This window comes from Schizophyllum commune (genome assembly GCF_000143185.2).
Source record: "Schizophyllum commune H4-8 unplaced genomic scaffold SCHCOscaffold_2, whole genome shotgun sequence".
Lineage (NCBI taxonomy): Eukaryota > Fungi > Basidiomycota > Agaricomycetes > Agaricales > Schizophyllaceae > Schizophyllum > Schizophyllum commune.
The window spans coordinates 576,547-600,559 of NW_026089539.1; the positions used below are offsets into that span (position 1 = coordinate 576,547).

General features: G+C 57.1%; 12 protein-coding genes across 12 annotated transcripts; 7 read left to right on the forward strand and 5 right to left on the reverse strand.

Moving 5' to 3' along the window:
• Nucleotides 1–259: 259 nt before the first annotated feature.
• Nucleotides 260–2,733, forward strand: SCHCODRAFT_02564304 (uncharacterized protein; the record flags this gene model as incomplete). The annotated part of the gene is made up of 4 exons (XM_050343789.1): nt 260–844; nt 896–1,051; nt 1,102–1,864; nt 1,922–2,733. 4 exons carry the CDS (start codon nt 260–262, stop codon nt 2,527–2,529), a joined length of 2,112 nt encoding a protein of 703 aa, XP_050202026.1. The 3' UTR covers nt 2,530–2,733.
• Nucleotides 2,412–3,069, forward strand: SCHCODRAFT_02564305 (uncharacterized protein; the record flags this gene model as incomplete). Its single annotated transcript, XM_050343790.1, has 1 exon — nt 2,412–3,069. Exon 1 carries the CDS (start codon nt 2,617–2,619, stop codon nt 3,067–3,069), a length of 453 nt encoding a protein of 150 aa, XP_050202027.1. The 5' UTR covers nt 2,412–2,616.
• Nucleotides 3,070–3,636: 567 nt separating this feature from the next.
• On the reverse strand, nt 3,637–7,584 carry SCHCODRAFT_01186310 (uncharacterized protein; the record flags this gene model as incomplete). The annotated part of the gene is made up of 23 exons (XM_003037572.1): nt 3,637–3,753; nt 3,956–4,104; nt 4,158–4,195; nt 4,244–4,309; nt 4,362–4,412; nt 4,462–4,481; nt 4,547–4,659; nt 4,709–4,809; nt 4,860–4,955; nt 5,011–5,152; nt 5,266–5,311; nt 5,362–5,428; nt 5,475–5,533; nt 5,600–5,881; nt 5,955–6,032; nt 6,083–6,238; nt 6,290–6,378; nt 6,428–6,537; nt 6,595–6,789; nt 6,842–6,914; nt 6,962–7,184; nt 7,258–7,456; nt 7,541–7,584. The coding sequence occupies 23 exons, from the start codon at nt 7,582–7,584 to the stop codon at nt 3,637–3,639; spliced, it is 2,514 nt and encodes an 837-aa protein (XP_003037618.1).
• Nucleotides 7,585–7,754: 170 nt separating this feature from the next.
• Nucleotides 7,755–8,432, reverse strand: SCHCODRAFT_02609519 (uncharacterized protein). Its single transcript, XM_003037571.3, has 4 exons — nt 8,204–8,432; nt 8,074–8,155; nt 7,950–8,020; nt 7,755–7,894 (listed from the first exon to the last, which is right to left on the reverse strand). Exons 1-4 carry the CDS (start codon nt 8,318–8,320, stop codon nt 7,838–7,840), a joined length of 327 nt encoding a protein of 108 aa, XP_003037617.1. The 5' UTR covers nt 8,321–8,432; the 3' UTR covers nt 7,755–7,837.
• A 134-nt stretch (nt 8,433–8,566) lies between these two features.
• SCHCODRAFT_02609522 (uncharacterized protein) lies at nt 8,567–10,269 on the forward strand. Its single transcript, XM_003038911.2, has 4 exons — nt 8,567–8,691; nt 8,745–9,786; nt 9,837–10,091; nt 10,142–10,269. The coding sequence occupies exons 1-2, from the start codon at nt 8,650–8,652 to the stop codon at nt 9,783–9,785; spliced, it is 1,083 nt and encodes a 360-aa protein (XP_003038957.1). The 5' UTR covers nt 8,567–8,649; the 3' UTR covers nt 9,786; nt 9,837–10,091; nt 10,142–10,269.
• On the reverse strand, nt 9,905–11,850 carry SCHCODRAFT_02143194 (uncharacterized protein). The gene is made up of 7 exons (XM_003037570.2): nt 11,724–11,850; nt 11,453–11,672; nt 10,894–11,399; nt 10,756–10,841; nt 10,508–10,704; nt 10,140–10,440; nt 9,905–10,089 (listed from the first exon to the last, which is right to left on the reverse strand). The coding sequence occupies exons 2-7, from the start codon at nt 11,524–11,526 to the stop codon at nt 10,024–10,026; spliced, it is 1,230 nt and encodes a 409-aa protein (XP_003037616.1). The 5' UTR covers nt 11,527–11,672; nt 11,724–11,850; the 3' UTR covers nt 9,905–10,023.
• A 518-nt stretch (nt 11,851–12,368) lies between these two features.
• Nucleotides 12,369–14,037, forward strand: SCHCODRAFT_02609531 (uncharacterized protein). Its single transcript, XM_050344378.1, has 8 exons — nt 12,369–12,493; nt 12,551–12,593; nt 12,648–12,837; nt 12,903–13,005; nt 13,065–13,212; nt 13,278–13,389; nt 13,442–13,531; nt 13,589–14,037. Exons 1-8 carry the CDS (start codon nt 12,415–12,417, stop codon nt 13,928–13,930), a joined length of 1,107 nt encoding a protein of 368 aa, XP_050202028.1. The 5' UTR covers nt 12,369–12,414; the 3' UTR covers nt 13,931–14,037.
• Nucleotides 14,038–14,319: 282 nt separating this feature from the next.
• On the forward strand, nt 14,320–16,230 carry SCHCODRAFT_02683832 (actin-2; the record flags this gene model as incomplete). Its single annotated transcript, XM_050346763.1, has 9 exons — nt 14,320–14,560; nt 14,606–14,642; nt 14,696–14,701; nt 14,749–14,776; nt 14,826–14,894; nt 14,944–15,540; nt 15,593–15,664; nt 15,720–16,003; nt 16,100–16,230. Exons 1-9 carry the CDS (start codon nt 14,537–14,539, stop codon nt 16,228–16,230), a joined length of 1,248 nt encoding a protein of 415 aa, XP_050202029.1. The 5' UTR covers nt 14,320–14,536.
• On the reverse strand, nt 16,187–18,885 carry SCHCODRAFT_02609536 (Pkinase-domain-containing protein). The gene is made up of 6 exons (XM_050344379.1): nt 18,569–18,885; nt 18,373–18,514; nt 17,879–18,321; nt 17,423–17,827; nt 17,326–17,375; nt 16,187–17,269 (listed from the first exon to the last, which is right to left on the reverse strand). Exons 1-6 carry the CDS (start codon nt 18,660–18,662, stop codon nt 16,427–16,429), a joined length of 1,977 nt encoding a protein of 658 aa, XP_050202030.1. The 5' UTR covers nt 18,663–18,885; the 3' UTR covers nt 16,187–16,426.
• A 142-nt stretch (nt 18,886–19,027) lies between these two features.
• Nucleotides 19,028–22,044, reverse strand: SCHCODRAFT_02564327 (uncharacterized protein). Its single transcript, XM_003037567.3, has 3 exons — nt 21,389–22,044; nt 20,600–21,337; nt 19,028–20,546 (listed from the first exon to the last, which is right to left on the reverse strand). The coding sequence occupies exons 1-3, from the start codon at nt 21,806–21,808 to the stop codon at nt 19,146–19,148; spliced, it is 2,559 nt and encodes an 852-aa protein (XP_003037613.1). The 5' UTR covers nt 21,809–22,044; the 3' UTR covers nt 19,028–19,145.
• Nucleotides 22,045–22,235: 191 nt separating this feature from the next.
• On the forward strand, nt 22,236–23,123 carry SCHCODRAFT_02143269 (uncharacterized protein; the record flags this gene model as incomplete). Its single annotated transcript, XM_050341919.1, has 1 exon — nt 22,236–23,123. A coding segment is annotated over one exon (509 nt), but the record flags the coding sequence as incomplete, so codon positions are not given.
• SCHCODRAFT_02487308 (uncharacterized protein) lies at nt 23,019–23,341 on the forward strand (the record flags this gene model as incomplete). The annotated part of the gene is made up of 3 exons (XM_003038908.2): nt 23,019–23,100; nt 23,151–23,217; nt 23,272–23,341. The coding sequence occupies 3 exons, from the start codon at nt 23,019–23,021 to the stop codon at nt 23,339–23,341; spliced, it is 219 nt and encodes a 72-aa protein (XP_003038954.1).
• Nucleotides 23,342–24,013: the final 672 nt, after the last annotated feature.

The following is a 24,013-nucleotide window of genomic DNA, read 5'->3' on the forward strand; positions in this document are numbered from 1 at the left end:
GCCGATGCCACGTGTAAGAACAAGGCGCGCTGCCCTTGTTCTACGCCACCATCAACGCATTGGCCACGCCTGTGCTCTGCCCACCTGGTCTTTACACCTCAGCCTTCTTGTGACGGTTGCATAAAAAGTGAAACTATTCACGAGCACGATGCACGTTCAGATCATTTCTCCCCGCACCATGTCGCAGCAGCAGGAAGCAACTCCCCAGTCCAGAACGGACTCTCGCGTCGTCTCCGAAATCAAGTACGCAACAACCGACATGGACGCTCTCTACCCTAGCTGCAAACGCTATATCGACGCTGCCGCAGCTGGCAAGACCAAATTCTGCGGCATGCGTTCTTTCTACGCGACTTACGCATCCGAATGGAAACTCCCAGAGGCGGAAGTCGAGGCTATTGAACGACGTGCACTTAAAACCGGCGTCATTAACCGCTACAAGCAGTGGGCGCAGATGCCCAAGCCCAAGCATCGTACGCTGAAGGGCGGCACGAAAGCTTTTCTGATCAAGGAGGACGCTCACTTCCGCAAGATGGAATCTGTCGTGGAAAGTATACTCGATATTGCTGAGGAGCTGTATCCCGGCCGGTTCTCTCGCGAGAAGCGCACGACGAGGTTTATGTGTCGCCCCACCAAGACGACCACTTCGGAGGTGGACGGCTCGTCTTATCGCGCCGGTGCCTTGTTCGCTCGCGTGCACTCAGGGTATCCCTCGGCTGTCACCGAGAAGACTGCTGGGACCGTGGGCAACTCTTCGGTCAAAGTCGAGGACGATGTGATACTCACGGCCGACGTCACCTGCACTGGCGAGGGCAAGCTGGAATTGGGCCCCAACCAGATAGTTGATGTGCGTATGCTTAGGATCATCTGGTAACACTTTAGCTGACGACTTTCACAGAACGAGATGAAGGTGCTCGGACAAGCCGGTCACATGTTCTACCACGACGTCGGGCGCACGACGGTCTGGACGTTCACCATCGAGAGTTCACAGATGCGGATGTGGAACCACAGCCGTTCCCATACTGGTGTCACGGAGCCATTCGACATATACAAGGTACGTGCGCCCCAATCTCGTGTCCGACTTCGTTGATCAACGTCGTTTAGGACCACAACTGGTTCATTCACTTCGTCCTCTTCAACACGTACGCCCCACTGACGACGCTCGGCATCGACCCTACCGTCAAGCGCGTCATGGACAAGGCTGGGAATCTGCAGTACCAATTTGACATCTACCGCCCGGATGACCCCACGCCGAGGGTATACGAGACAACGCGTCTCCTGAACGAGAGGTTCGCGGAGACCTTTTACAACCGTGCCATGCGCGTCTTTGCAGTTCGCAGGGTCGAAAAGGACATCGCTGATCCGACTAAGCGTTTATACTCCGCAGAGACCCAGGTGCTCCGTGACTACTGGGTCTACGACCACGTTCCAGATGAGAGCTCTATACAGGAGGCGATCAAGGACGAGATGAGGAAGCACGCCGATATCTGGCCCGACGCGGAGAAGCATATGATTGGCATCGAGGAGGACGGCGTGGTGCACTACCCGAACGTCGGTACTTTCAAGAAGGGCAAAGGACCCGGCTATGTCCCGGCGCCCCCGAAGGGTGCCGAGCGCTACGACTTCAAGAGCGAGGAGAACTATGAAGGCTCGAAGCCACGTCGCGCGCGGATCAAGTTGGCCACCACAGGGCGGAATCCCGACTCCGGCAATACTCCACGCCATGCCCCGAAAGCGCTGGCAGATGAACTACTCCGACTGCATGACAAGAAGCACTGTCGGACTATATACTCGCAAATATGCATCGACCTGTACGCTGTTGATGATCCTGCGCTATTCTTTCACGCCCTTAGCCAGATTTCCAAGAGTGTGTTATCGATCAGATCCTTCGACTGGCCGTGTACTAACACCAGCGTTCTTGCAGTTTTACGCTACCTGAAGCGCGCCGGATACCTGCACAGGGATGTTAGCCCCGGTAACTTCCTCCTTTACCGGAAGGCCCTGGATGGAGCATCTGAGTCTAAACAGCGTCAACTCGCACTCGAGGAGTGGGTTACCTTCATCACCGACTTGGAATACGCGCGCCCGTACACAGGTGGTACAGGACACGATCCCATCACAGGCACTTCCGCTTACATCGCCGTCGAGGTGCAACACCAAACCCATCTATTCCTTCCGAAAATATTCGGTGATGTCTTTCAAGGCGCCGAGAACTTTGCATTCAACTTCTATCACGATCTCGAGTCTGTTATCTGGATGGCCTTGGACTTCACATTTTGCAAGATCTCCAAAACCTTGCTTGCGTCTATTCCGGATCTCTCGGACGCTCGTCTCAATTTACTGCGCAGTATAGCCATAGAGCTATTTCCTGGCGTACTTGAGGGCTCGCCTGATCGCACATATACGATCACCATGGTGGCCAGGCTCTCGCAATTATTGCGGGATCTATACTCTCTTTACGGCCAGGGTGCACCGATCGCTAAGGTTGTCAAACTTGCGAGCAGCCTAAATGACGCCGACGAGAAGCTCTAGTCCGACTTGACTACCCCATTCATCACCCTCGAGAGCAAGCGTATCGTGTACGACCCAAAGCTCTTCCTGGATGACATATATATCGAAATGGAGAAGACCTTCTGCGAGATCAGCAATCACTATGTCCAGAACCCCGACACCTTCCTACCTGTGCCCGACGAGCCCCCGCGACCCCGTCGCAAACTTCGCGGCTCCTCCGTAGGAGGAGGGCTCACATCCGAAGAGGCAGCTGCGATCTTCGCAGAACTCGACCGCGAAGAGGAAGAGCGAAGGAAGGAGAGCCGAAAGAAGCGCAGGACACGACCTGAATCCAACGAAGAGCAGCCGGAGGAGGACACTGCCGCTATGGACCTCTCGCCCGACGGCGAGGATAGCGAGGTATCTGCACGCGGCTCTGGGGCACGCACCCGGCCACGCAAGCGGTCCGCCCCTGAGAACAAGCAGCGATCGGTCAAGCGCTCTCGCACTGCTGGTCCGCAGACTGAACCGACGCGCCGCTCGAAGCGAATTGCGGAGAAGCCTTCGGCGGCCCGCTCGTAACCAAAAGCAAGCGCGAAGAAGATACGCGAATCGATGCGAGGAAATGGGAACACTGGCAAGCGCGGGCGGCGCACGACGCGGGGCTAGGGTTGACGGTGCCCTTGCACTCGCCAACCCGTTCAATCACGCTAAGACTCCCTGGCTTGCCACGGCACCCCAGGTTGTCACACCAGGGATTGCGTGAGGCGTATGGGGCCTAGCGATAGGCATGTCGAATCAGGGGGACGGGATCGACGGGAAGGACGATTGCCCGTCATGCCCGACTTCGTATTGCCTCAGTCGACCTGTTCGTTCTGCAGAATTGTAGACATGGACGACAGGCAACAACCTCACCTGCTCTCGCGTACTTACGTGTTCGTCTTCCGAATGCGCGACAGAATAGGGTGATGGAGGAATTGAATGTAGACCATTGTATGTGTGGCCGTAGTGATACTCTCGCACAGAAGAGTTTCATGTCGTTTGCCGCTGCCCTAAACTCATTTATCAGTCTGGTACCGTCCAGCTTTCATCAATGGCGTACGACAGGGTCCCATAGCCAGCTTACAGTTCATTCCGAGCCTTCATAAATCACTGCACCGTCACGAAAGCTTTGGCGATATCCCGCTGGAAGCGAGCGACATATTCCAGAAGTTCTTGATCTGGAAGAGCGGAGTGTTCGTAGGCTTGTATCAGTTGCGTGCGGAGCTGCGAGTGGGGGCCAGATCGAAGGTAGGGAAAGACAGCAAGGGTGAAGAGGCGACGAAGAAGGTCGCAAAGCAGAACCCGGAGAGCCAGAGGAGTCGACCAGAAAGCGGTGAGTCGAGCCAGTTCGTAAGCATGGCAGAGCGCAAAAGAAAGGCAAGCAGTGAGACTGAGCCAAAACGAGCGCAGAGAAAGGGTCAAGTACCCGCAGGAGAGCCTTCCGCCGAATGGCGATCTTGTTGCTTTCGCTAGACTCTTCGTGGCGGGCATGCAGAGCGGCCAGCTGACTAGCGACGCGCTTCGCTTCGGTAAGGACGTCCTTCGGTAGATCAGCTAGCCTGGCGAGTTCGAGACCTGGACGCGAAGCGTGCTCGGAGGGGTGAAGCATTCAAAGGTTGTGGACGAACCGTAGTGGCTATCGTCTTCAGGGGCTCCGTCGACGATACTGAAGACTACTTAGCCATGGATATTGAAAACGAGTAGCTGAGCGCACCGATACTGGAAAGTTACACCGAAGTTTGTGGTGGTTCGTCGGCTCCGTTGCACAGACAAATGAAGACTAAAAGAGGGGTATTCAGCAGACATAACGCGTCATGAGCCATGTCAAGCACTTGACGACCGACGGCTGCCTCGAGAGCGTCGTTGTAAGCTCGCCGAAGTGCCTGTCGTTGCGTCAGTTCCTAGACGCCGCGGTAGAAGAGAAAACACTACGTGGCGAAGAAGACAAAAGCCTACGAGTATTGTGTGTCAGACGTCGTCTTCACAGAATACAACATAATGAGCAACTCGAGCATACCTTCAGGCGTACGAGCGCCTCCGCAATTGCATGTGAAATACCGACGCCTTCCCTCGGCGAGGTCCCTCTGCCGAGCTCGTCCAAAAGAATGAGGCTCTTCGGAGTCGCAAGGCCTGGTCATTCATTGGTAGAAGTCCGACAGACGGACGCATACCAACTCACCAAGTATCATAGCCGAAGTGGCCATCTCGCTGGCGAACGTGCTCAGACTACGTTCAATGTCGTCGTCGTTCGACAATCGAGTCAACAGCGCGTCGTGAATGCTTTCAGGTCATCAATAAACGAGGAGACGACTAGCAACTGCAGCGCTCACCGAAAGCTTGCATACTCCGCTGGCACGAAGCAGCCCGTCATCGCCACAATCAAGAGGAGCGCAATTTGCCTCAAGTAAGTACTCTTTCCCGACATGCTGTACACGTCTTCAGCTCCCCTGAATCGGCGCAAAGTAGCGAAGCTCAGCGCACTTCGGTCCCTGCACGATCTGGAAGCACGACGAGTCGTCGCAATACACATCGTTGGGCACGACCGAGCCTGCCGACTGGATGGTCTCCAAGATCGGATGCTTGCCAGACTTGATGGCGAGCGTGCCGGTGAATTCAGGTCTGACTGCGTGGACATGAGTCGCGATCGCGAGAATGCTGTAGGCGAGAGCGTACTATAGCTGCGAACTGAAAGGGTGTAAGCGTCAATACGCTATGACGAATACAATTAAGCCTTACTGATCGACGCATGCGCAAACGACCACAGCATGTCCAGCAAGGCAACCTAAGACGAATCAGAGGACTCAAGCACTAGTGATCTAACGATATGCATACCGCTTCCGACGCCTTGTAAAGCGCGCCTACGTCGACGATAATCTCCGCGACCATGTCTTGGATAATCCTAAAGCAAGTCAGCTAAGCGCTATTGATATAAGAAAGTGACTTACTTGTCGCTCAACAACAGCGTCTCATCCAGCGCATCCTTCATCCTCGCATTCATCTTCTTCTGTACAGTTCGTCAGCATCTCTCCCTGCCTACTCCCCCAGACCGCCGCCGCCTTCCTCCACTCACCAACTCCATACTCGTAAACACCCACTTCCCCTTCTTCAGCCCCACATTCAAGAACCCCCTCGGCAACTCCCCCTCCAAATCGTCCTTCTTCATCGTAAATACAAATCCCGTGCTCTCCTGGTACACAAGCGCGAGCGGCAGCGTGTGCGCGTCGCTCAGCGTGCGGTTGAGGTGGAAGATGTCCCCTATGTTCTCGCGGTACGTCTCGCGCGCGACGTCGAGGAGACGGTTACAGTTCGCTTTCACGGCATAGACACGGGCGTTGACGGCGGCGATACCGCCCTAAGTAGGGTGTTAGTAGTGGAGACACGGAGAAAGGAAGGCGGGATGGCAGGAGGGGAGTGGTAGAGCGCACCTTGGACGGAGTGCTATCCTCGTTCAGACGTTCGTCGACTAGTTCTTGGATCTTGGTCAACCGTTCGTCGCCGAGCATCTGGGGAGAACATGAGGGAAGAAAACAGAGACATGTTGATCATGGCTCACATCGCGGATGATCTTCAGGAGTTGCGATTGGCTGCCCTCGAGCGCCTTGTACAAAAGCGGAAGCGTCTTGACTGCATTTCTCAGGCTCAGCATCTGCGTGACTCTCGTCGATGCGGGCTTCGCGTTGTTGGTCGGGCGCGCTTCCGAGGCTGCGAGCTGCCAGAGGCTTCGTATGAGCTTGACTAACGTGGGAAGAGCAGGATGTACCGAAGCGATGAGCTTGTCGAAGTCCATCTTGTTGAGCACCCGCAGAGCGTCCTTGACTTCATTGAAGCGGTCCTCCGTCTTCACGAACTCTGGATGACGTTGAACATGTGCTCATTAATGCGCCTTCGATAGGCATACCCTCGACAACATCCAGACGCGCGTCGATAGACGGAAGGACCGTGATCGGTGACAAGATGTTCGTCCTCAACAGTCGCGCGCCCATCGCGGTGAAGGTATGATTGAGAGTTCTGTGGCATCGATGGGTCAGTGTACTGTACGACAAGGTACGAGATGCGCGCACGTACCCAAACAGTGTGTGCGTGGACTTCTTGTGCGTCATATTGCCGACCAACTCGAGGTTGCGAGCGGTCTCCGGGTCGATCATCATCGTGCCCTCAACTGGCGCATAGCGGATGCGCAGGGAGCCGGAAGAGAAGCGGATGTTGAGCTTGAGCTCTGCATGCTTGAAGAGCGCGCTTGCTGCTGAGAGGGTGTAGTATCTGGAGTCCCCCAAGTCAGAAGGCGCATGTATGCAGCTCGTAAGGCACGCACTTGTTCACGACCGCGAGCAGTATCCCCGCGCGCTCGTCGTCTTCGACACAAAGCTGCTGAATGAAGTCCAGTCCTTCGGCCGATCAGTATGTGCTGTTAAATCGGGCGCGCTGCACGTACCACTGGTCTCGTTCCAGTACTTCCTGCCAACCGCTTCTACGGGTACACCAGGGAACTCGTCCTCGATGGCTTCTACCAGCACAGAAGTTGAGTTCACCCTCTTGCCGCCCGACGTAGTTTGTCCATCCGCCGAAGCGACGAACGTGTCCGGGACAAGGACCAGCGCCGGCCGATGCAGGTGCATCTGGTGCAGCGTCTTCACGTATGTCGGACAGTCGGAGATCTACAAAACGGTTCTCAGCACGCATATACCCACCCAGATGGCGCATATACCCCGGCCCACTGCATATACTCACCTGCACGAGCACGACCTGGCCGGTATCCTTCTCCAGAGCGGCCATCCCGACCTCGCGGGCGACGCCGCGTCCCTCCAGAACGGCAACGATGTAGCTAGCTTCGTGCCTCACGTAGTTCGACGCCGCTGTCCCAGGACGCCCCGTTCCCGGGCGCGTCTGCCCTGTCCATGGCCTACCTGTACCCGTCTGCGGGCGTCCACTGGTGCTTTGCCCGGTCCACGGCCGATTGGAACCAGTATATGGGCGACTCGTTGCGGGGCGCGACCTCGAGTTTGGCGCGTACGACGCGCCCGTCGTCGGGCGACCAGTGTTGGGGCGCGAGTACATGATGACGGTTGGGATCAAGAAGTACAAGAGCTTCCTAAACCGGACAATAGACGATGACGCGTGACGTCATGCGACGTCATCACTGTTCAACGCTTTCTTGCGATGCTCGTTCGCTAGTCTTCTTACACGGCCCATGATTAGACAAGACGATGAAGGGATACAGACAAAGGTGCACGAGGAGCAAGTCCGTGTTGCAAAAGGCCTATAAATACATTGGATGATGATGCAGATGCTCCTTCATAGCGCCTGCCGTTTACTCCTTGACGTTCTTCTTGAAGTCCTCCTTTGCTTCGCGGGCGCCAGCAGCGGCCTACATGACTTCGTGAGCAACGATGAACGCCATGACAGACAAGCAAGTTGCTCACCTGATTTGCCTTGTGGCTTGCCTGCTCACTGGTCTCCTCTGCCTTCTGCTTAGTGGAGGCTGCGGTGGAGTCTAAAAGGACATTAAGCACTCCGATTGCAAGCAATAGCATATGCAAGACGTACTGATGGTTTCCTTGGTTGTTTGCGAGGCCTTCTCGCCCTTCTCAATGCCCTTCGCGAGGGTCTGGCCGACCTTCTTGTTCAACTGGATGTGGGTAAGTTACTGAGCAGTGGGGACGAACTAAAGACGTACTGTGTCAGCCGTCTCCTTGACCGTCTCCGTCACGGTCTTGCGGGCGACGGGAGTCGTGTGCAAGGTGCGCGCAGAGCGCGCGACAGTGCGAGAAGCAGTAGCAGTGAACTGGAACATGATGATGGACGTTGAAAACAAGTGGGATAGGTTACGTCGCCAAAAGTGGGGAGAGGAGAATGAGGGGTCGTTGCTCATGGGCATGCCCTTTATATTCAGGACGTTGGAGGGCCATGACGGTGATGATGACGTTCAAGACTACGTTGGGGAGCGGCACTGACGCCCATGTCACGCCCTCGTGAGTGTGACGCGCCGCGAGGACGATTGTTCCGCACCCTCCAGTCGCTTCCTTGCTTCCCGCCACCACATTGCTATCCTCAAGACAGACTATCTCGCCTTTGCACATATCTATTTCTCCACGATCTTTACGATACGCTCTTTACACTATAATGGCCATCTACTCGCCTAATGACATCCGTCGCTCAAGCATGGTCAGTTAGACACATTGTCGATGTCTTCGCCGTACTGATGCTCAGACTCGTAGATCATCGGCAACTTGACGTACCTCCAGCACACCTCCGATGTTCTGCTTTCCAAGGCCTCCGCCCTTCGTGAAAACCACGGGCTCTCAGGCAAACAGCTGTCTCACGGCGTCCACATCGTATCGATCGACGGCGTCGAGCGCGTCGTACCGGATCGCCTTAATTCTCGTCGGCTTTCCCTCGCTTCAAGCTTTCTGTCCAGCGCGGAAAACTCGCCCGCGTTCTCTTGCTCCGAGTTCTCGGACATCTCCTCGCCGGCGACCACCTGCTCCGAGTTCGAAGCCTTCTCGCCAAAGCCAACCTGGACTCCCTCCGCTTCTCAGGTTGTCACGCGCTCTGGTCGAAAGCCTCGCCCTACGACGATATGTGCACCACCCTCACTCCGGCAGCAGGCTCGTCGTAGCATCGGATATAAAAACTCGCAGACGCTCGAGTTCAATCGCTACTCACAGCAAGTTTCGAATGATCAGCATGGTCGCGTCCTGGACCTTGCGACGAAGCGGCCGGAAGTTCGGCGCACTGTCTCTGACGCCGCGAGCTCCCGCCCTCGATTCTCAGGAGGCCTTCGACCCCTCTCGCTTGTCGCCAAGGCCGATGTGGCTCCCCCTCCTACCGCCGTATCTGTTGCAAGTCTGCGCCGGCAGCTTGTCCAGCGTCTCAAGCACCGCTTCAACAGGTCTACCGCTCGCGAACGACTTGCCTGGCACCTTCACTCGCTGCGGGACACTGTCGTCGCCAAAGTCAACGACTTCTACCCGCAGAGGGATATAGGCGATCTGGAGGCCGACCTTCCCGGGCGCAACGCTCTCGAAATTGTACGCGGCGAGATCACTCCTAGACTGCGGTCTCTGCGTCTGTCCGGGTTCACGAGGACTAGCGCTGCTGTCGAGAGCGCGGAGGAGTCTAAACCTGCGCCATCCGGCGGCTTTCGCCAGACGATGTTCAGATGGATGATGGAGTGGTTGTGGGACGGGGAGGCCGACTCGATCGTGAAGACGTCCGCCGACGCGGCGATCTACACGGCGATGGCGATGGTTTTGTGAGGTATGTTTGTGGTTGGCTGTCTTGCGCGCAGGTTGCTTAAGATTACGCAGATTTGTCTACTAATTAGATGGAGATGGTCGCGGCGGTATGGCGCTGTATAATTGGGATCGTAATCCTTAATAGAGGGAGTATACGTACTGTATACACGGTTCAGTAGATTGGGTACGGCCTATAATATAGATTCGGTCGGCACGGATGTTCGTGTGCGTGGTGTCGTAGGTAGATCATGGACGCGCATTATTTATCCACGCCTATATCCGGTATGCAACTTCGCAGAGTCTCCTCGACCTTGCCCTTCTTGCCCTGTCCACCTCCATCAGCAGCGCAATTCACAAAAAATCCACCTTGCGCACCTTCTTCAACAATGTCTCCCTCGCCAGCGCTATCGACGCCGTCATGGCCGGCCCCATCTCGCATGCCTCCTCAATCGTGACCGCCTCCTCGCGCGTGCAGAGCCGCTTGATCGACGCCCACGCCCAGTTGCGGCCGAGGCCCAATTTGACGCTCAGGGCGATTTTGCGCACGTCGCAGAGCGTGCCCGCGCGGTCGAGGGCGTGGAGGGCGACGACGCTGGCGTCGCGCATGTCGAAGATGTCGGCGAGCTTGAGGACAGACTCCCATTTGGGGAGGGAAGTGGGGTCGGGGGTGGGGGACCTGGGTGAAGAGGTAAGTGAGTGGGGAGGAAGAAGAGGGGGAGAGGGTGATGGGGGGAGGGAAATACCATTCGTATGGCGAGTCGTAGAAGAACCAGAGTAGGTTTTCGAAGTCCTCAGCCTTCACGTCGAGGACGACGGGGTCGTTCTCGGTCGCGCCCTCTTCCGAGTTTGCAGGCGATGTAGGTAGCCTGAACATGTCCGAGAAGACGAGGGAAGCCCGCTTGAGATGATACGAGTGCATACGGAAGAGATGACCCTCAACCTTTGGTAACAGCATGAGCGCCAAGTTGAGGGCAGATACCGATGAACTGACCTGCAAGAATATATCGCCGCTCTGACAGCCCCATAGCCTGCTTCGCGATTCGAGTATCGCATTACCCATTTTCCTGGGGCTCTCCACTGTAGATGAGCCTCAGGACAAGGCGCACGAGCGGAGTTGAGTCCTACACACCCTTGAATGTGGCAATCAATCGCTTCGCGCATCTCGCCGCAATATCCCTCGGGGTCGGCGTCGAGGTGCACGGCATTGCGTGCGGCATCAAGTTGCCCGTGTTACGGCAGATATGGATGCCCTTGTGGCAGATGGCCTTCGCTCCCGGGGTCACTATCGAACAGATGGAGCAGGTCGGCTGGGAGCATGGGGCGGGGTCGAGGGACCCCATTAGACATTCTTCGCGCGACCGGGCGAGCAGCGCAGCCATGTCGCCTTTCACCAGGCGCGCCTCCGACAAGGTCAAGGGCTCCTTGCGGCAGATAGTATGCTTGATAGCCTCCATAACCCAGTCGTCTGGCATCTTGTGCCTGACGTAGAGGGATATTTTCAGGATGTCATTGAGGGCGCGGGCGCGAGCGAGAGCGTGGCAGGCGACCCTGGCGACTTGCTCCATCTCAAACTCCTCGGCGAGCAGCAGAACGCTGTTCCATATTTCGTTCATGGATGTGTCCGCCTCATCGCTCCTAGTGGTTTTCAGCGTTCCAGAATACGAGTAGTCGACCGACGAGGCACTTACCAGCTGTATCCAGACTCATAGAAGAACCAGAGCAAGCCATCGAAGTCTTTGCATTTGACGTCGGGAAGAAGCATTGGCTTTACATCTGGTTCTCCGTGCTCTGCTGATCTAGTAGGAGTGCTTCTCCAAGCTGCAAGGAGCCAGTCAAGGCGCGTGGTTGACCTTTGCAGGTGAAAGGAGTGAATCCGATATAGCGTGTTTTCAACCTAGTGAGACGTATCTTACGTTCAGCATGACATAGCGGAAGTCTTCATGAGGGCGTGACGGTTACCTTTATGGCCAAATCTCCGTCCTCGAAGTAGTAATGCAGGCTCCTTTGAGAGACATTTGAGGCGTCTCCAACGGCGGCCGCTGAGGGGGGATCCTGCGGAATTGCGTGCACGATCATAACATGTAAAGTACGAGGGGGTACAGTGTTTGATTGTTTGCAGAGCAGGAAAGACCGGCGGCTGTCGAGGGTCAGAGTTCTGCGCACGTTACGGTCGTTGATGTCAAGTGACGGTATCACAGATGATGGCACGGCATTCGCCGAACCGCTTTAGAACTAACGCCCATCATCAGTTTGCCCACACAGATCATGACCTGACTCTCCTTGAACTCGAAGCGCTGGACTCCCCTAAGGACCTCTTCCCATGACTGCAGCGAGAAGGCTGAGCGACTGCTAACATACCCTATGAGTACTCGTATGCCCACAGCAATCCGCGCTCCGCGGCGAATAGACCTCGGGGGAGCACACCTGATACGCGGCGATGCCACAGCCGCAGATACCGGCCAATGAGGAGGAAGACTGTTTCTGCTCGCTGATCTTGCTCTCCTCGGCGTGGGGCTTGGCACGCGAAGCGCGGCGTGGCGGTGGTAGTGTGCGTCTGAAGCGTGTATAACAGTCGCACGGGCGGTAAGCGCTTGGTGCTTTCGACGCCCATCATAGCGGTCCCGACGCCCATCGTAGGGTCTAGCTCACCATGGCGCCTTTGAACCAGCAGGCAGTCATTAACGAGCAGACGATTGCCATCCAGACGGCGGTCAACCTTTGCTTCTTCGGTAAGTTTTGATGCACGCAGATCATCTTTTACCGCGTTCTGACCTCGCTCAATCTAGGTGTTCAAGCCGCTCTATTCATCGCTGCGGTTTCTATGCTGAGGCAAGCAGCTTTGAATTTCTCACACTAATCAGTCAACTCACGGTCTCTACATAGCTATTCGAAGTCGCGATTTCGATGGCTGACCGTAGCCATTGTGGCCCTGTTCATTTCCTCCCTAATCGGTGTCGTCGACCAGACCGTAGTCTTCGTCATCCAGTTCACGACCAACGCCAGTAATGCATCCCGTCTAATTCCCCTCTTCCACCGGATGAACATCGTCATGAACGTCAGCCATCGGTTCAACGTAAGTCGGAGCAGTTCTACAACCGTCCCTTGGCCACTCACTTGGCCACTCACGAGATCTGCCAGTACTTGGTCGGTGATTTGATCGTCGTGTGGCGGGCTTGGGTGGTGTGGCCGGACAGTCGGACGGCGCGGTTCTTGCTTGTGCTCTGCATTTGCGGGAGTGTCGGTGCGTACCTTTATCCGATCCCAGCCCACTTGGGCAGCATATTGATGACCAACATGCAGCAGGAACAATAATCAACAGTGTATGGCAAGCGCAGTGGACACTGCAGGGCGACAAAGGAAAGTCGGCCTTGACGCGCACTCTGACCATTACTGTCCCGCTGCTTGCCACGAACTTTGTGGCAACAGTACTCATGGGAATACGTCTCTGGTGAGCCTAATCCTCTATCTCAGCTCATATCACCTTGCTAATGGCCGATGTCTTCGCTTGCTCAGGACTTACCGCCGCAACATCAAGTCCAGCCTCGGCGTCCAATCTCGCCTAAATAGGGTAGAAGGCACCCTTCTTGCGCTAGTCGAGACCAGCTTCCTGTACTGCGCGCTCTGGGTGAGTCGGGGACGTTTGTCATCGTTGTAGTTTACTGAGGCAGCAGTATCAGGTACTCTTCCTCGTCACTGGTCTCCAAGAGCCAGTCAAGGGCAAAATCAACATATACGGCGTGATTCAGCCCGCTTACCACACCATCGCGGTACGTCTCTACGAAGGTTATCTGACTGCAGCCTCCGCGCTGATCGCTTTTCCGAAGGGTATCTATCCTACATTCATCGTCCTGCTCGTCGCCACCAAGCGCTCCACCGCAGAGACTTACCTTAGCGTCAGCGAGCCGAAGGAGACTCTTCGCTTCACTCCCGGTCTAGGAGATACGACGCGTTCCTTTGGACAGACCGTCGACACGAGCACAAATGCTGGCCACATGGACGCACACGAATTTGCTGCTATGCAGACGGAAATTCGAGATGTGCCGTGTGGATCTCGTACTCTGCTCGATGACGTTGATGTCGTTCAGGATGTTTCTGCGGATGGGGTAGCGGCGAAAACGCCCGAGGGCTCGAAGGGGGGCGATTATAGTCGTTGGGGAGATAGGTAATGTTTTGGGCGGATTTTCTTGTATCGGCCTTGCTCGATATTACTCTACCTTATGTGCGTTATAAACGAGCTATAATGGACTTTGGATGTGGTGCATGGACTGCCCGGCTTGTCGCAGAGGGTAAGACCAGGAAGCGACGAAAGCGCAAGTGATTTCGACTCCGACCACGCAAGGGCACTTCGGAAAAAATTAATCACGCGCAGTCCGCGCAGCCAGACAGATATCCACGTCCAGACCATGAAACGTGCACAGCGCACACCCTCCTGCCAGAACGCATGACATGGACGGCTGCGCCCACGCGAGTCGAACAACGTGTGAGTCACGCGCAGCCCCCGTCATCACGATTTGACGCTCGGTACGAGGGCTAACCGAATGACATCTCTGCGCTTGCCTTCACTATGCCTGCTCGCCACTGCGCCAACCGAGACCCGTTTCTGCGCGTACTCAGCTCGCGATGTTCCTAATGTTCGCAGCACCCCCCGCAGTGCCCCACAACGATCTCGGCGTCGCGGGAATGCATATAAAAGTCGGCTTTGGGTCCGGGGGTTTACTCGCTACAATCACCCTCCGCCCACACACTAACCACTCGGATACTTTCTATCAATCATGGACGACGAGATTCAGGCAGTGGTATGTGCCCTGAAGGCATCCTTAAACAAGCTAAACGGGGCGCAGGTCATCGACAATGGCTCTGGCATGTGCAAAGCAGGATGTGAGTACCTCTCATTCAAGCTCCTCTGATAAATAAACTCATAATGTCTACAGTTGCTGGTGAGTGCTAGCATGAACAGGGGCTTCACATCAGCTCACAATCGTAGGCGACGACGCCCCTCGTGCTGTGTTCCCGTACGTGTCTAAGCGAACCGCCCGAAGCCACTCGCTGACCCCGCTGCAGTTCTATCGTTGGTCGCCCTCGACACCATGGTGTGATGGTCGGCTTGTCCAACAAGGACTCATACGTCGGGTAAGCCGGGGAAGTTCTAGCTCTCATCCTCTATACTCATCGTCCTCAGCGACGAGGCGCAAGCCAAGCGCGGCGTGCTCACGCTCAAGTACCCCATCGAGCACGGCACGGTCACGAACTGGGACGACATGGAGAAGATCTGGCACCACACTTACTACAACGAGCTGCGCGTCGCGCCCGAGGAGCACCCCGTCCTCCTCACCGAGGCGCCGCTCAACCCGAAGACGAACCGGGAGAAGATGACACAGATCATGTTTGAGACGTTCAACGTGCCCGCGTTCCACGTCTCCATCCAGGCCGTGCTATCGCTCTACGCGTCCGGGCGGACGACGGGTATCGTGCTCGACTCGGGCGACGGGGTGACGCACACGGTGCCCATCTACGAGGGCTTCTCGCTGCCGCATGCGATTCAGAGATTGGATTTGGCGGGAAGGGACCTGACGGAGCGATTGGTGCTGCACTTGACGGAGCGCGGGTACACCTTCACGACGTCGGCGGAGAAGGAAGTTGTGCGCGATATCAAGGAGAGGCTCTGCTACGTTGCGCTCGATTTCGACCAAGAGCTCGTAACCGCGGCGCAGTCATCGGCACTGGAGAAGAGCTACGAACTACCAGACGGTCAGATCATCACCGTCGGAAACGAACGGTAAGCACAAGCCTTGCGGGGCTGACTGCGAAGACTTACTGTCTTCAACCAGCTTCCGCGCTCCTGAAGTCCTCTTCCAACCCGCATTCGCCGGCATGGAATCCGGAGGCATCGCCGACCTGGTGTACGTCCCTATCCAGCCGCTACCCCCTCTCCTTCCTTACTCACCGCCACCCTAGCTACACCTCCATCCAGCGCTGCGACCTCGACATCCGCCGCGAGCTCTACGGCAATATCGTCATGTCCGGCGGCACGACCATGTTCCCGGGCATCTCCGACCGCATGCAGCGCGAGCTCTCTAATATGGCGCCCGCGAACATGAAGGTCAAGATCGTCGCGCCGCCCGAGCGCAAGTACAGCGTGTGGATCGGCGGCTCGATTTTGGCGTCGCTGTCGACGTTCCAGAATATGTGGTGCTCGAAGCAGGAGTATGACGAGTCGGGCCCGGGGATTGTGCATCGCAGTATGTCGTCTCCTTGTCCTTCGAGCAAGTCAGCCACTAACAACTCCCCACAGAATGCCTTTGATCGGTGTATATATTCTACTTACCCTACTATAGCTAGTCGCTTGCATAGTCTAATCATGCCTTTCGGACACTCCTTCCCAGTCTCTCAATTTCTCATTTCAGCCTCTCATTCTATCTCGCACAAATCGCGCCTTCGTCGAACTCGAGAACAGATACAAACTTGAATGGTATTGTTTGATAGCGATTGACCGGGAAAGCACAGTCAATCGATGTAGTGGGCTAATATACACAGCAAATGTGAAAGCAAGCAATACAGAGCATCCGTCGCACACGATACAGTATAGATCATCCCTTCCTCACTCTCCTCCCGCTGACTCCACTCACTGCTTCCCGCCATCCTTGCTCGCCGCCTCCCTTCCTCTACTCGCCTCCACCCGCCAACTCCAAGATCAACCGGCACGCCACATCCATAAACACAAACGGCGACACCACCTCGTCCTCCTTCGCCCCCTGGTCCTTGTCCTTCCGATCCAGCATCGTGCACGGCCGCACCTCCCCATGGTGGTGCTCGCCCACCGGCGCCATATCGAACTTCCCCGCGCCCTCCGCCGTGCTCGCCCGATACGAGCCCTTGTGGTGAAAATCGACCAGGTAGTTGATCGAGTCCACCATGTACAGCTGCAAGTTCATCAACACCACCACATCCCCCACCCTCGCCCGCGTCTCCACAAAGTACACCTGCGCCGCCGCCTTCAGGTCCACGCCGTCCAGCTCGGGCGCACGCGAGAGCTCCGCACGGCCGGACGAGGTGCGCGGCGGGACGCCCCCGAGCCCGCCCAGCGACTTCTTCTCCTTCCACTCCATCCCCAGCGTCTTCAGCGTGCGGTAGATCTCGAGCATGACCTCCATCGGCGGGCTCCGGCTGCGGATGCCGAAGTGCCACTTGGTCCGGTGCCGCCGCTCGCGCTCGCGCGTGCCCGCGCCCGCGCGCTTCGCGGACATGTACGACTGGAGGTGGTGCGGCTCGGAGGCAGAGTGTGGATCGGAGGCGGCGGACTGGGGCTGGGGGAGGGAGGAGTTGAGGACGGCGAAGTTGTTCACATCGGGGTGGGGTTCGGGGGCGGGCGATATGAGGGACTCGAGGTCGTCCTGGTCGTCTTCGTCCTCTTCTTCGTCGTCGTAGGTCCCGAACTCGGACTCGAAGGGATTGGACTCGTCGCCGCCGTTCGGACTAAGGACGGCGGGGGATAGGAGGTTGCGCGGCTGATGGAATATTAGATATGCATATGCATACGATGCAAGCAACGGGAAGTACGTACATCCATGACAGCCAGCTGAGCATCTCGTTGGGGCTCCTCGAACTGCGCGACTGAGGGACGTCAGTAGAGATCGCGGGTGACTGTAGGATATACTCACTGTCTTTGCCCATCCGGCCTTTGTCTCGTAGGAGCAGATACGCGACCTTGACCGCATTGCCCTGGATGCCGTCGTCTCGCCGTAAGGCTTCCCAAATATCATCCTTGTCGACGCCGATCATGCGCGAGGCCAGATCGTCGACGATGTTCTCCTCTATCCTCCCCAAACCTTCGATGACCTCAAAGTCAAGGGTCTTGGGTTGGGTGACGAGGGAGGTGAGGGTACCAAGGACAGGCCCCGGTGGCGGTGGTAAGGGAATGAGGTATTTCGGCAGGTTGGTAGTGAAGAAGGGGTGCTGGGTGATATCGGGGACAGATATGCGCTTGACGGGGTCGACGGTGAGCATTTGCGTGATGAGATTGCGGGCTTCGGGAGGAACGAAGGAGGGGATGCTGTAGCTGCCCTCTGTGGGGAGTTAGCATACTCATAGAGAAGGAACATTGTATGAGCACGCACGGCATATCTTGTTGAAGAGCGTGGTCATGTCCGACTCCTCGAACGGCAGACGACCACACAACATGACATACAGGATAGCGCCTGCACTCCAGACATCGATCTCCGGCCCAGCGTACACCGCCCCCATGATGACCTCGGGTGCAGCATAGTTCGGGCTGCCGCAACTCGTGCTGAGGAAGTCGCCGTCAGAGATCTGGTTGGAGAGACCAAAGTCGGCAATCTTGATGTTCAAGTCGTCGTCGAGCAAGATGTTCTCTGGCTTCAAGTCTCGATGGACGATTTTGAGGCGGTGAGAGTATTCGATGCCGGAAATGATTTGCTGGAAGAAGTGCCGGGCCTGCTCGAGGGGTAATCGGCCGTTGTTGATGAGGTAGTTGAAGAGCTCGCCCCCTGCGTACTCCATGACGAAGATGATGTCCGTTGGGGTCGAGATGACTTCGTATCTGGGTCTACTGTCAGGCAATTAGCGCGCAAGGTGAAGGGCTAGGACGCACAGCTTGATGATGTGAGGATGTCGGAGGGCGCGCATGTACTCAAACTCCTTGCGGACGCGCGTCTTGTTCTTGTCCTTGTTGATAGCCTCCTTGGGGATGTACTTCATCGCGACCTTGTGTCCCGTGATGACATGCCGAGCCACTTTGAGGGGGAAGGGGCTCGTCAGCGGAACTTCGTGAATGTCGAGTAACGCACTCTTCACCCGTCCAAACGTTCCCTCCGCAATGTCTTCGAGAACGACATACTCTCCTAGCTTCGTCGGGGGATACTTGTCGACTGATTCGCCCATTGCGACCATAGTAATGGGTGGGGGAAATGCGGGGTGCGCTGGTCTAAGCGTCTCCGGTGAACAGAACGCGCGTAAGGTGCGGGGCGAAAACCTGTTAGTAATGCGGGAAGGCGACCGTTGAGGAGGTGAGGGGAGAGAATGGACGATGAGATAGGGAAATGTGGACGGGGAAGATGGGGGTGATGGGGAGAAGACAAACGAGGCTGATGGAGGGGGAAGGACGTTGTAGATGTTGATTCTTGTTTGTTACGGGCCTAATTAGGTCGTTCCGGAAGGCCTGATTGCTGACTTGAAGGCTCTCAGTAATTGGCCTGGGTATCCTTGACCTGGAAGTTGAGGACAAGTTGAGACCCATCTCGCACGCACAAAGAATAAGTGGAAGATAGTCATGATTAGTTACACAATAAGATACGATACACGAGTTCGAGAGGGTCAAGATAATCCAGTCTATGTCCGTTCCAAGTCTCTACTCCTTCTTCGAACCTAAGCCTCCACCTCCGACCAGTCGCTATCGGTACCCTCCGCATGCGCGACCTTCTTCGTAGGAGCCTCTTCGGGCTCCGCAGGGAGTAGGAAAGTGTCGACGGAGGGTGAAGACATCGACGAAGGCGAAGTTGGCACGTCGGCGTCGGATGGGGCAGTAGCGTCCTCGGGGTGGGCGGGAGAGTTGGCGCCCTGAGCAGCACCGTCTGAGGACTCGACCTCGTAGCCTTTGACGTCGGTTGAGGTAGGTGAGGCATCAGAGGTAGCAGTGGTGTCGACGGTGGGTGAATCTTCCTTGTCGTCGTAGGCCGGAACGGGTGCATCGACAGTCTCGGTGGACTCCTCGGAGGCTTGTGGAGCCGGGGCGGGACGGATAGTGACGACCGACTCCGCAACGGATGGAGCCTGGGACTCGGGCTCCGGCGCTGCCTCGACCTCGACCTTGACAGCGTCCGCCTCCTTCGCCTTCGCATCGACCTTGACAGCGTCGGCGTTGGCCTTCGTCTCCTCAGTGATAGACGCTGGCACCTCCCTGCCCCTCTCCACCTTCTCCGCCCTCATCTCCCTCCTCACCCACACACCCCACCTCCCCTCCACCTCGCCCTCCACCTCCTCCAACGCCCGCCCCACGCGTCCGACCACCTCCCTCCGTACCCTCCTCACCTCCTCCGACCCCCAGCTCTCCACGGCATCGAGCTGCGACAGTAGACCGCTCAGCGACTGCTCGTAGAACCGGACGGGCTGATTGCGCGCGGTGTACGCGAGCTTGGAAAGGGGGGAGGAGGTAGAAGAAGTGGAAGTGGAGGCGGCATCGTCGACCGGCGCGGCGTAGTCGCCGGAGGAACGTGTGGGAGATGCCTCCCTCGAGCTCACAGGCGTAAAGTCCAGCCCCGAGGGCCACGCAAAGTCGCCCGCGAGCGCAGCGAAGGCGGCGTCGATGTTGCGCACCGTGTCGAGCGAGGCGGCGATGTCCTGCGAGGTCGGCGTGCGCGGGGGCTCGGGGGAGGCGCGGCCTTTGCCTTTGGCCTGAGTGGTGTCGACGGTGATGTCGGGCTTACTGGAGGTGTCGACCTTGTTGCCGGAGCTGGATCCGCTGGACCCAGCAGCACCAGCGCCAGCAGCCGCTGATCCAGCCTTAAACTTCTCCTCCTGGTCCTGCAGCGAGAGCATGATCGCGTGCATCGTGTCGCGAATCTCGGCCTCCTCCTCGGTGTTCAGCCGGCTCGCGAGCTGCGCGCGGAGGGGCGCGAGGGGGTCGAAGGGGGAGGCTTTGAAAGGCTCAGTAGTCGATGGCTTAGCGGATGGGGCGGCAGCAGAGGCAGAAGGCTGAACAAAAGAGGTCGCAGGCTTCGAGGACGATGCCTGAGCAGAGGACGAAGACGCCTGGGGTTGAGCGTTGGTCTGAGGAGTCAAGTCAGCACCTTTGTGCGATTCAAGGGGAAGAAGCAACATACCTGAGCACCACCGAACAAAGTCGAAAGGAGACCTTCAAGACCGCCAAACTCTGCAGGGCCTGCAGTCGGAGTCGGTGCGTGAGCAGCATGAGACGATGCCTGAGCCGGTGCTGGAGCAGCACGAGCGCCAAACGACGCCTGAGCAGCCGAAGCCTGCGGCACGAATGCCGAGAACATATCCATCGCGCTCTTCACCTGCGCCGGGTCGACCTTGGTGCCAAGGAACTGGCCGGCGAGGTCGGCGAGGACAGTGGGGTCAAGCTGGGGGGCGGTAGGACCGGTAGGGCTGGAACTCGATTCGCTAGACTTGCTCGAGGGGTGGCAAGGCTTGTTAGTGGTGAGGCAGGCCTTGTTCGAGGGAGAACAAACCGTGTTCGCGAAAGGGGAGGCCTTGGCGGACGTAGCAGGCGCTCTGCGAGCAGCGGCAGCCGCCTTCCAAGCCTCAGCCCGAGCCTTCGCGAGTGCAGAGGGGGGAGCACAAGCTGAGGTCTGCGGCGGATGTTGAAGGGGCTCCTGCGCATTCACACTGCCGAAGCCAGAAAGTTGGCCAAGGAGCTCCTGTATGTCGACTTCAATCGAGGGTCGGACGTCGGGAGTAGGCGCCTGGTAGGGCTCATCGATCACGACTTCGAGTATCGCAGGATGGCTCTGGCGAGCGACGGGCTGATGATGAGGATACGGACGGTGGAAGGGGCTCTGATGCGGGTGTGTCGTGTGGCATGGAGAGGACCGAAATGACTGTAGACGATGGTGAGCATCTTGATGAGGATGTAACGGCAGGCGACGTACCCTGCTACCTCCTTCAACGATCTGACGCTGCCGCTCCTCCCTGCGGGCCTGCTCTTCTATCTCCCATCGGACGTGCGCAAGCTCCTGCTCGCGACGCTCCGCCTCAGCAGCGAGCGTCAACTCCCGCTGAATGCGCTCTTCTTCCTCCACCTCGCGGCGAAGTTCGTAGAGGCGCCGATCGCGGGGGTCGACAGAACCGGGGGCAGAGAAGCGCTGCCTACGTGCGCGAAGCTCGTCGAGCCGCTGCTGGAGGGCCGCCTCCTCCCGTCGCGCAGCTTCATCGGCGAGGTAGCTGGCGCGCGCTGCCTCGGCCTCTGCCACGGCCGCCAGGTACTTGTCGCGCGGGCTGAGGGGCTGAATGGGGTGGTAGGCCGCCTGGAGCGGGTAGTATGGCGAGGGTTGATACATCGAAGAGAACATAGTCTCTGTACTTGCTGTGGTCGGTGTACTAGTTGTAGCGGTGATTATTCTGCGATCGAAGCGCGTCGAGGCCGATGCGTCTGAGGATCTGAATGAGGGAGACGGACCCTGCCCCTCAGGTTTTATAGTCCATGGCGCTGGTCTTTGTCAGCCGTACGCGTATGTGGTGGACGCGTATGCGGGGACGCGCGTCCAGATGGGGAACATTCGAGCAGGTCCTAGTCCATGCATCGCTGACAACGCACGAGTCAAGCATAACACTTGCCTGACAAAGCAGGTTTGGGCGCTTGCGCGTTCGTACAGCCACTGATGGCGCATCAGTGATATTTGGCACGTGGAAAGCGAAGTGTGATGTCGGTCCGATCGGAACACGTGGGGATGATGTGGGAAACCTGTGGGCAACTGAACCTCGACTTGTCCACGACGACGACGATCATCCACCGCCACGGCGATCTCGGTACTGCGGTTGTGGCGTCGCTTGAGGCTGTTGGCTGGCAGTATTTGCTACGAGACAATCGTCTACCGGTTTACCGTGCTGGAAGTCAGGGCCTGCGGCTGAATGAGCTCGACATTTACCAGAGGCCGCCGACCGGTACCCTACCCTGCACCGTAGATGCTTTACACCCAGTCAAAATGACGGGAAGCTTCATAAGGTACTCCTTTGAGCTTCTCCCTCTTTCCAAGCGGGCTTCAAGCTCAAGTCGTGGTCTGTTTACTCGTTCCTCCGCGTCTCTGTGTTTGTTTACACCGTCCTACCCCGCAGGGGGGGAGTTGCGGAGGCCGGCGACTCGCAGCGATCGGCGCAACTCAACAACCTCGGAGTTCATGTTGGCCACATCAGACGCGACTCTCCCCACAGGGCTGCGTCCCAGTTGGATTCTTTCGCGTCGCGTCGTCAACGAGTCTGAATGGGGCGGCGACAGTGATCTAGTATAACGCCGACTGTGATCCACTATTACGGAACCTCGGAGGGGCTCATCTGGGATATAAGAGCAACGGGGCAGGCGAGCAGCAGCGTTTTCATTTCCCTTCCTCCCCGACTCGGACCCTGACCCTGCCTATATTTTGCGGGTGGCGTTGCACGACTTGCTGGGCATAGATAATTCTTGACATCCTTCCTTCTCGTCGTCACGTCCTTCGTTCGCTGTTCGCGACTGCCTCCCTCTCTCGACGCAATCATCTATCTGCCCGCCCTCTTCTATCCATCGCCATGTTCGCCGCCGCAGGATATGCTGGTGTCCAGCTCATCGCTATGCTTACGGCTGTCGGGTCTTGCGCATTTGTGCTCAGGAGTCAGCCATCAAATGACGAAGGTACAGTTCCTTGCTCATTATCTCTTTAGTCAAGCGATGCTTACGAGCCGTAGATGAGGAGGAGTACCTCGACGAGAAGCTAGCATGCTACGCATAGTTAGTCCCTCGTATCGCCTCTGTGTCCCTGACCGGTACTCAAACAGCAGTCAGCGCCGCGCGGATGCAGATCATGGATTGCTCGTCAAGGCCGTTGACAAAGGAGGAGAGGGAGGCACTGTAGGCTGCATTGGCTACCTTGGCGTCGGATGCACAAGGGCACAAGGTCATTGCGCTAGTATGCTCGCTATGTTATGACAGTGTTTGGGATTAAGGGCTTTGTTTTGTTTGCGTCGAACGATCGACAACCGCGCCATTCAGAGGGAAAGCCAAGCCTTCTATTCACTGACAGGCTTCACTGCCGCTTCAGTCAGAGTCAAGGACCTCACCGTTGTGTATGAGCGATTATGAAGTCAAAATGAAGCCGACAACAATTGAAGTCTGCTTTTGTTTGACCACGGAACCAAAGAAGCACCGGTGCACGTGCCCTGCCACGCGTTTCCTCCTTTGTGTCCCAAAAAGGCGATTCCACATGTTTCCTTGCTTCCTTCCTCCCATCGTGTTCGCCAAGATCCCAAGATATACACATGTTCCTCCACGGGCGTATGCGCCCGCCGAACCTTCGACAGAGAAGGGGGTAGGTGCCCACCCCATCGCTTGGCGAGCCTTGACGCAGCCTTCGGCGTCAATGGGAGCTTTTCGCGTCACCTTTGGCTGCGGACCCGTGCTATCGCACAGGCGGAAGGCATCCAATCACGCGGAGAGCTCATCTCATCAGAAGGAGCATAGCTGGAGCACGTTTGCGCACAGCGCCAGCCCTATTCTTACTCCTTGTTATCGGACTTGCTTCAAGTCC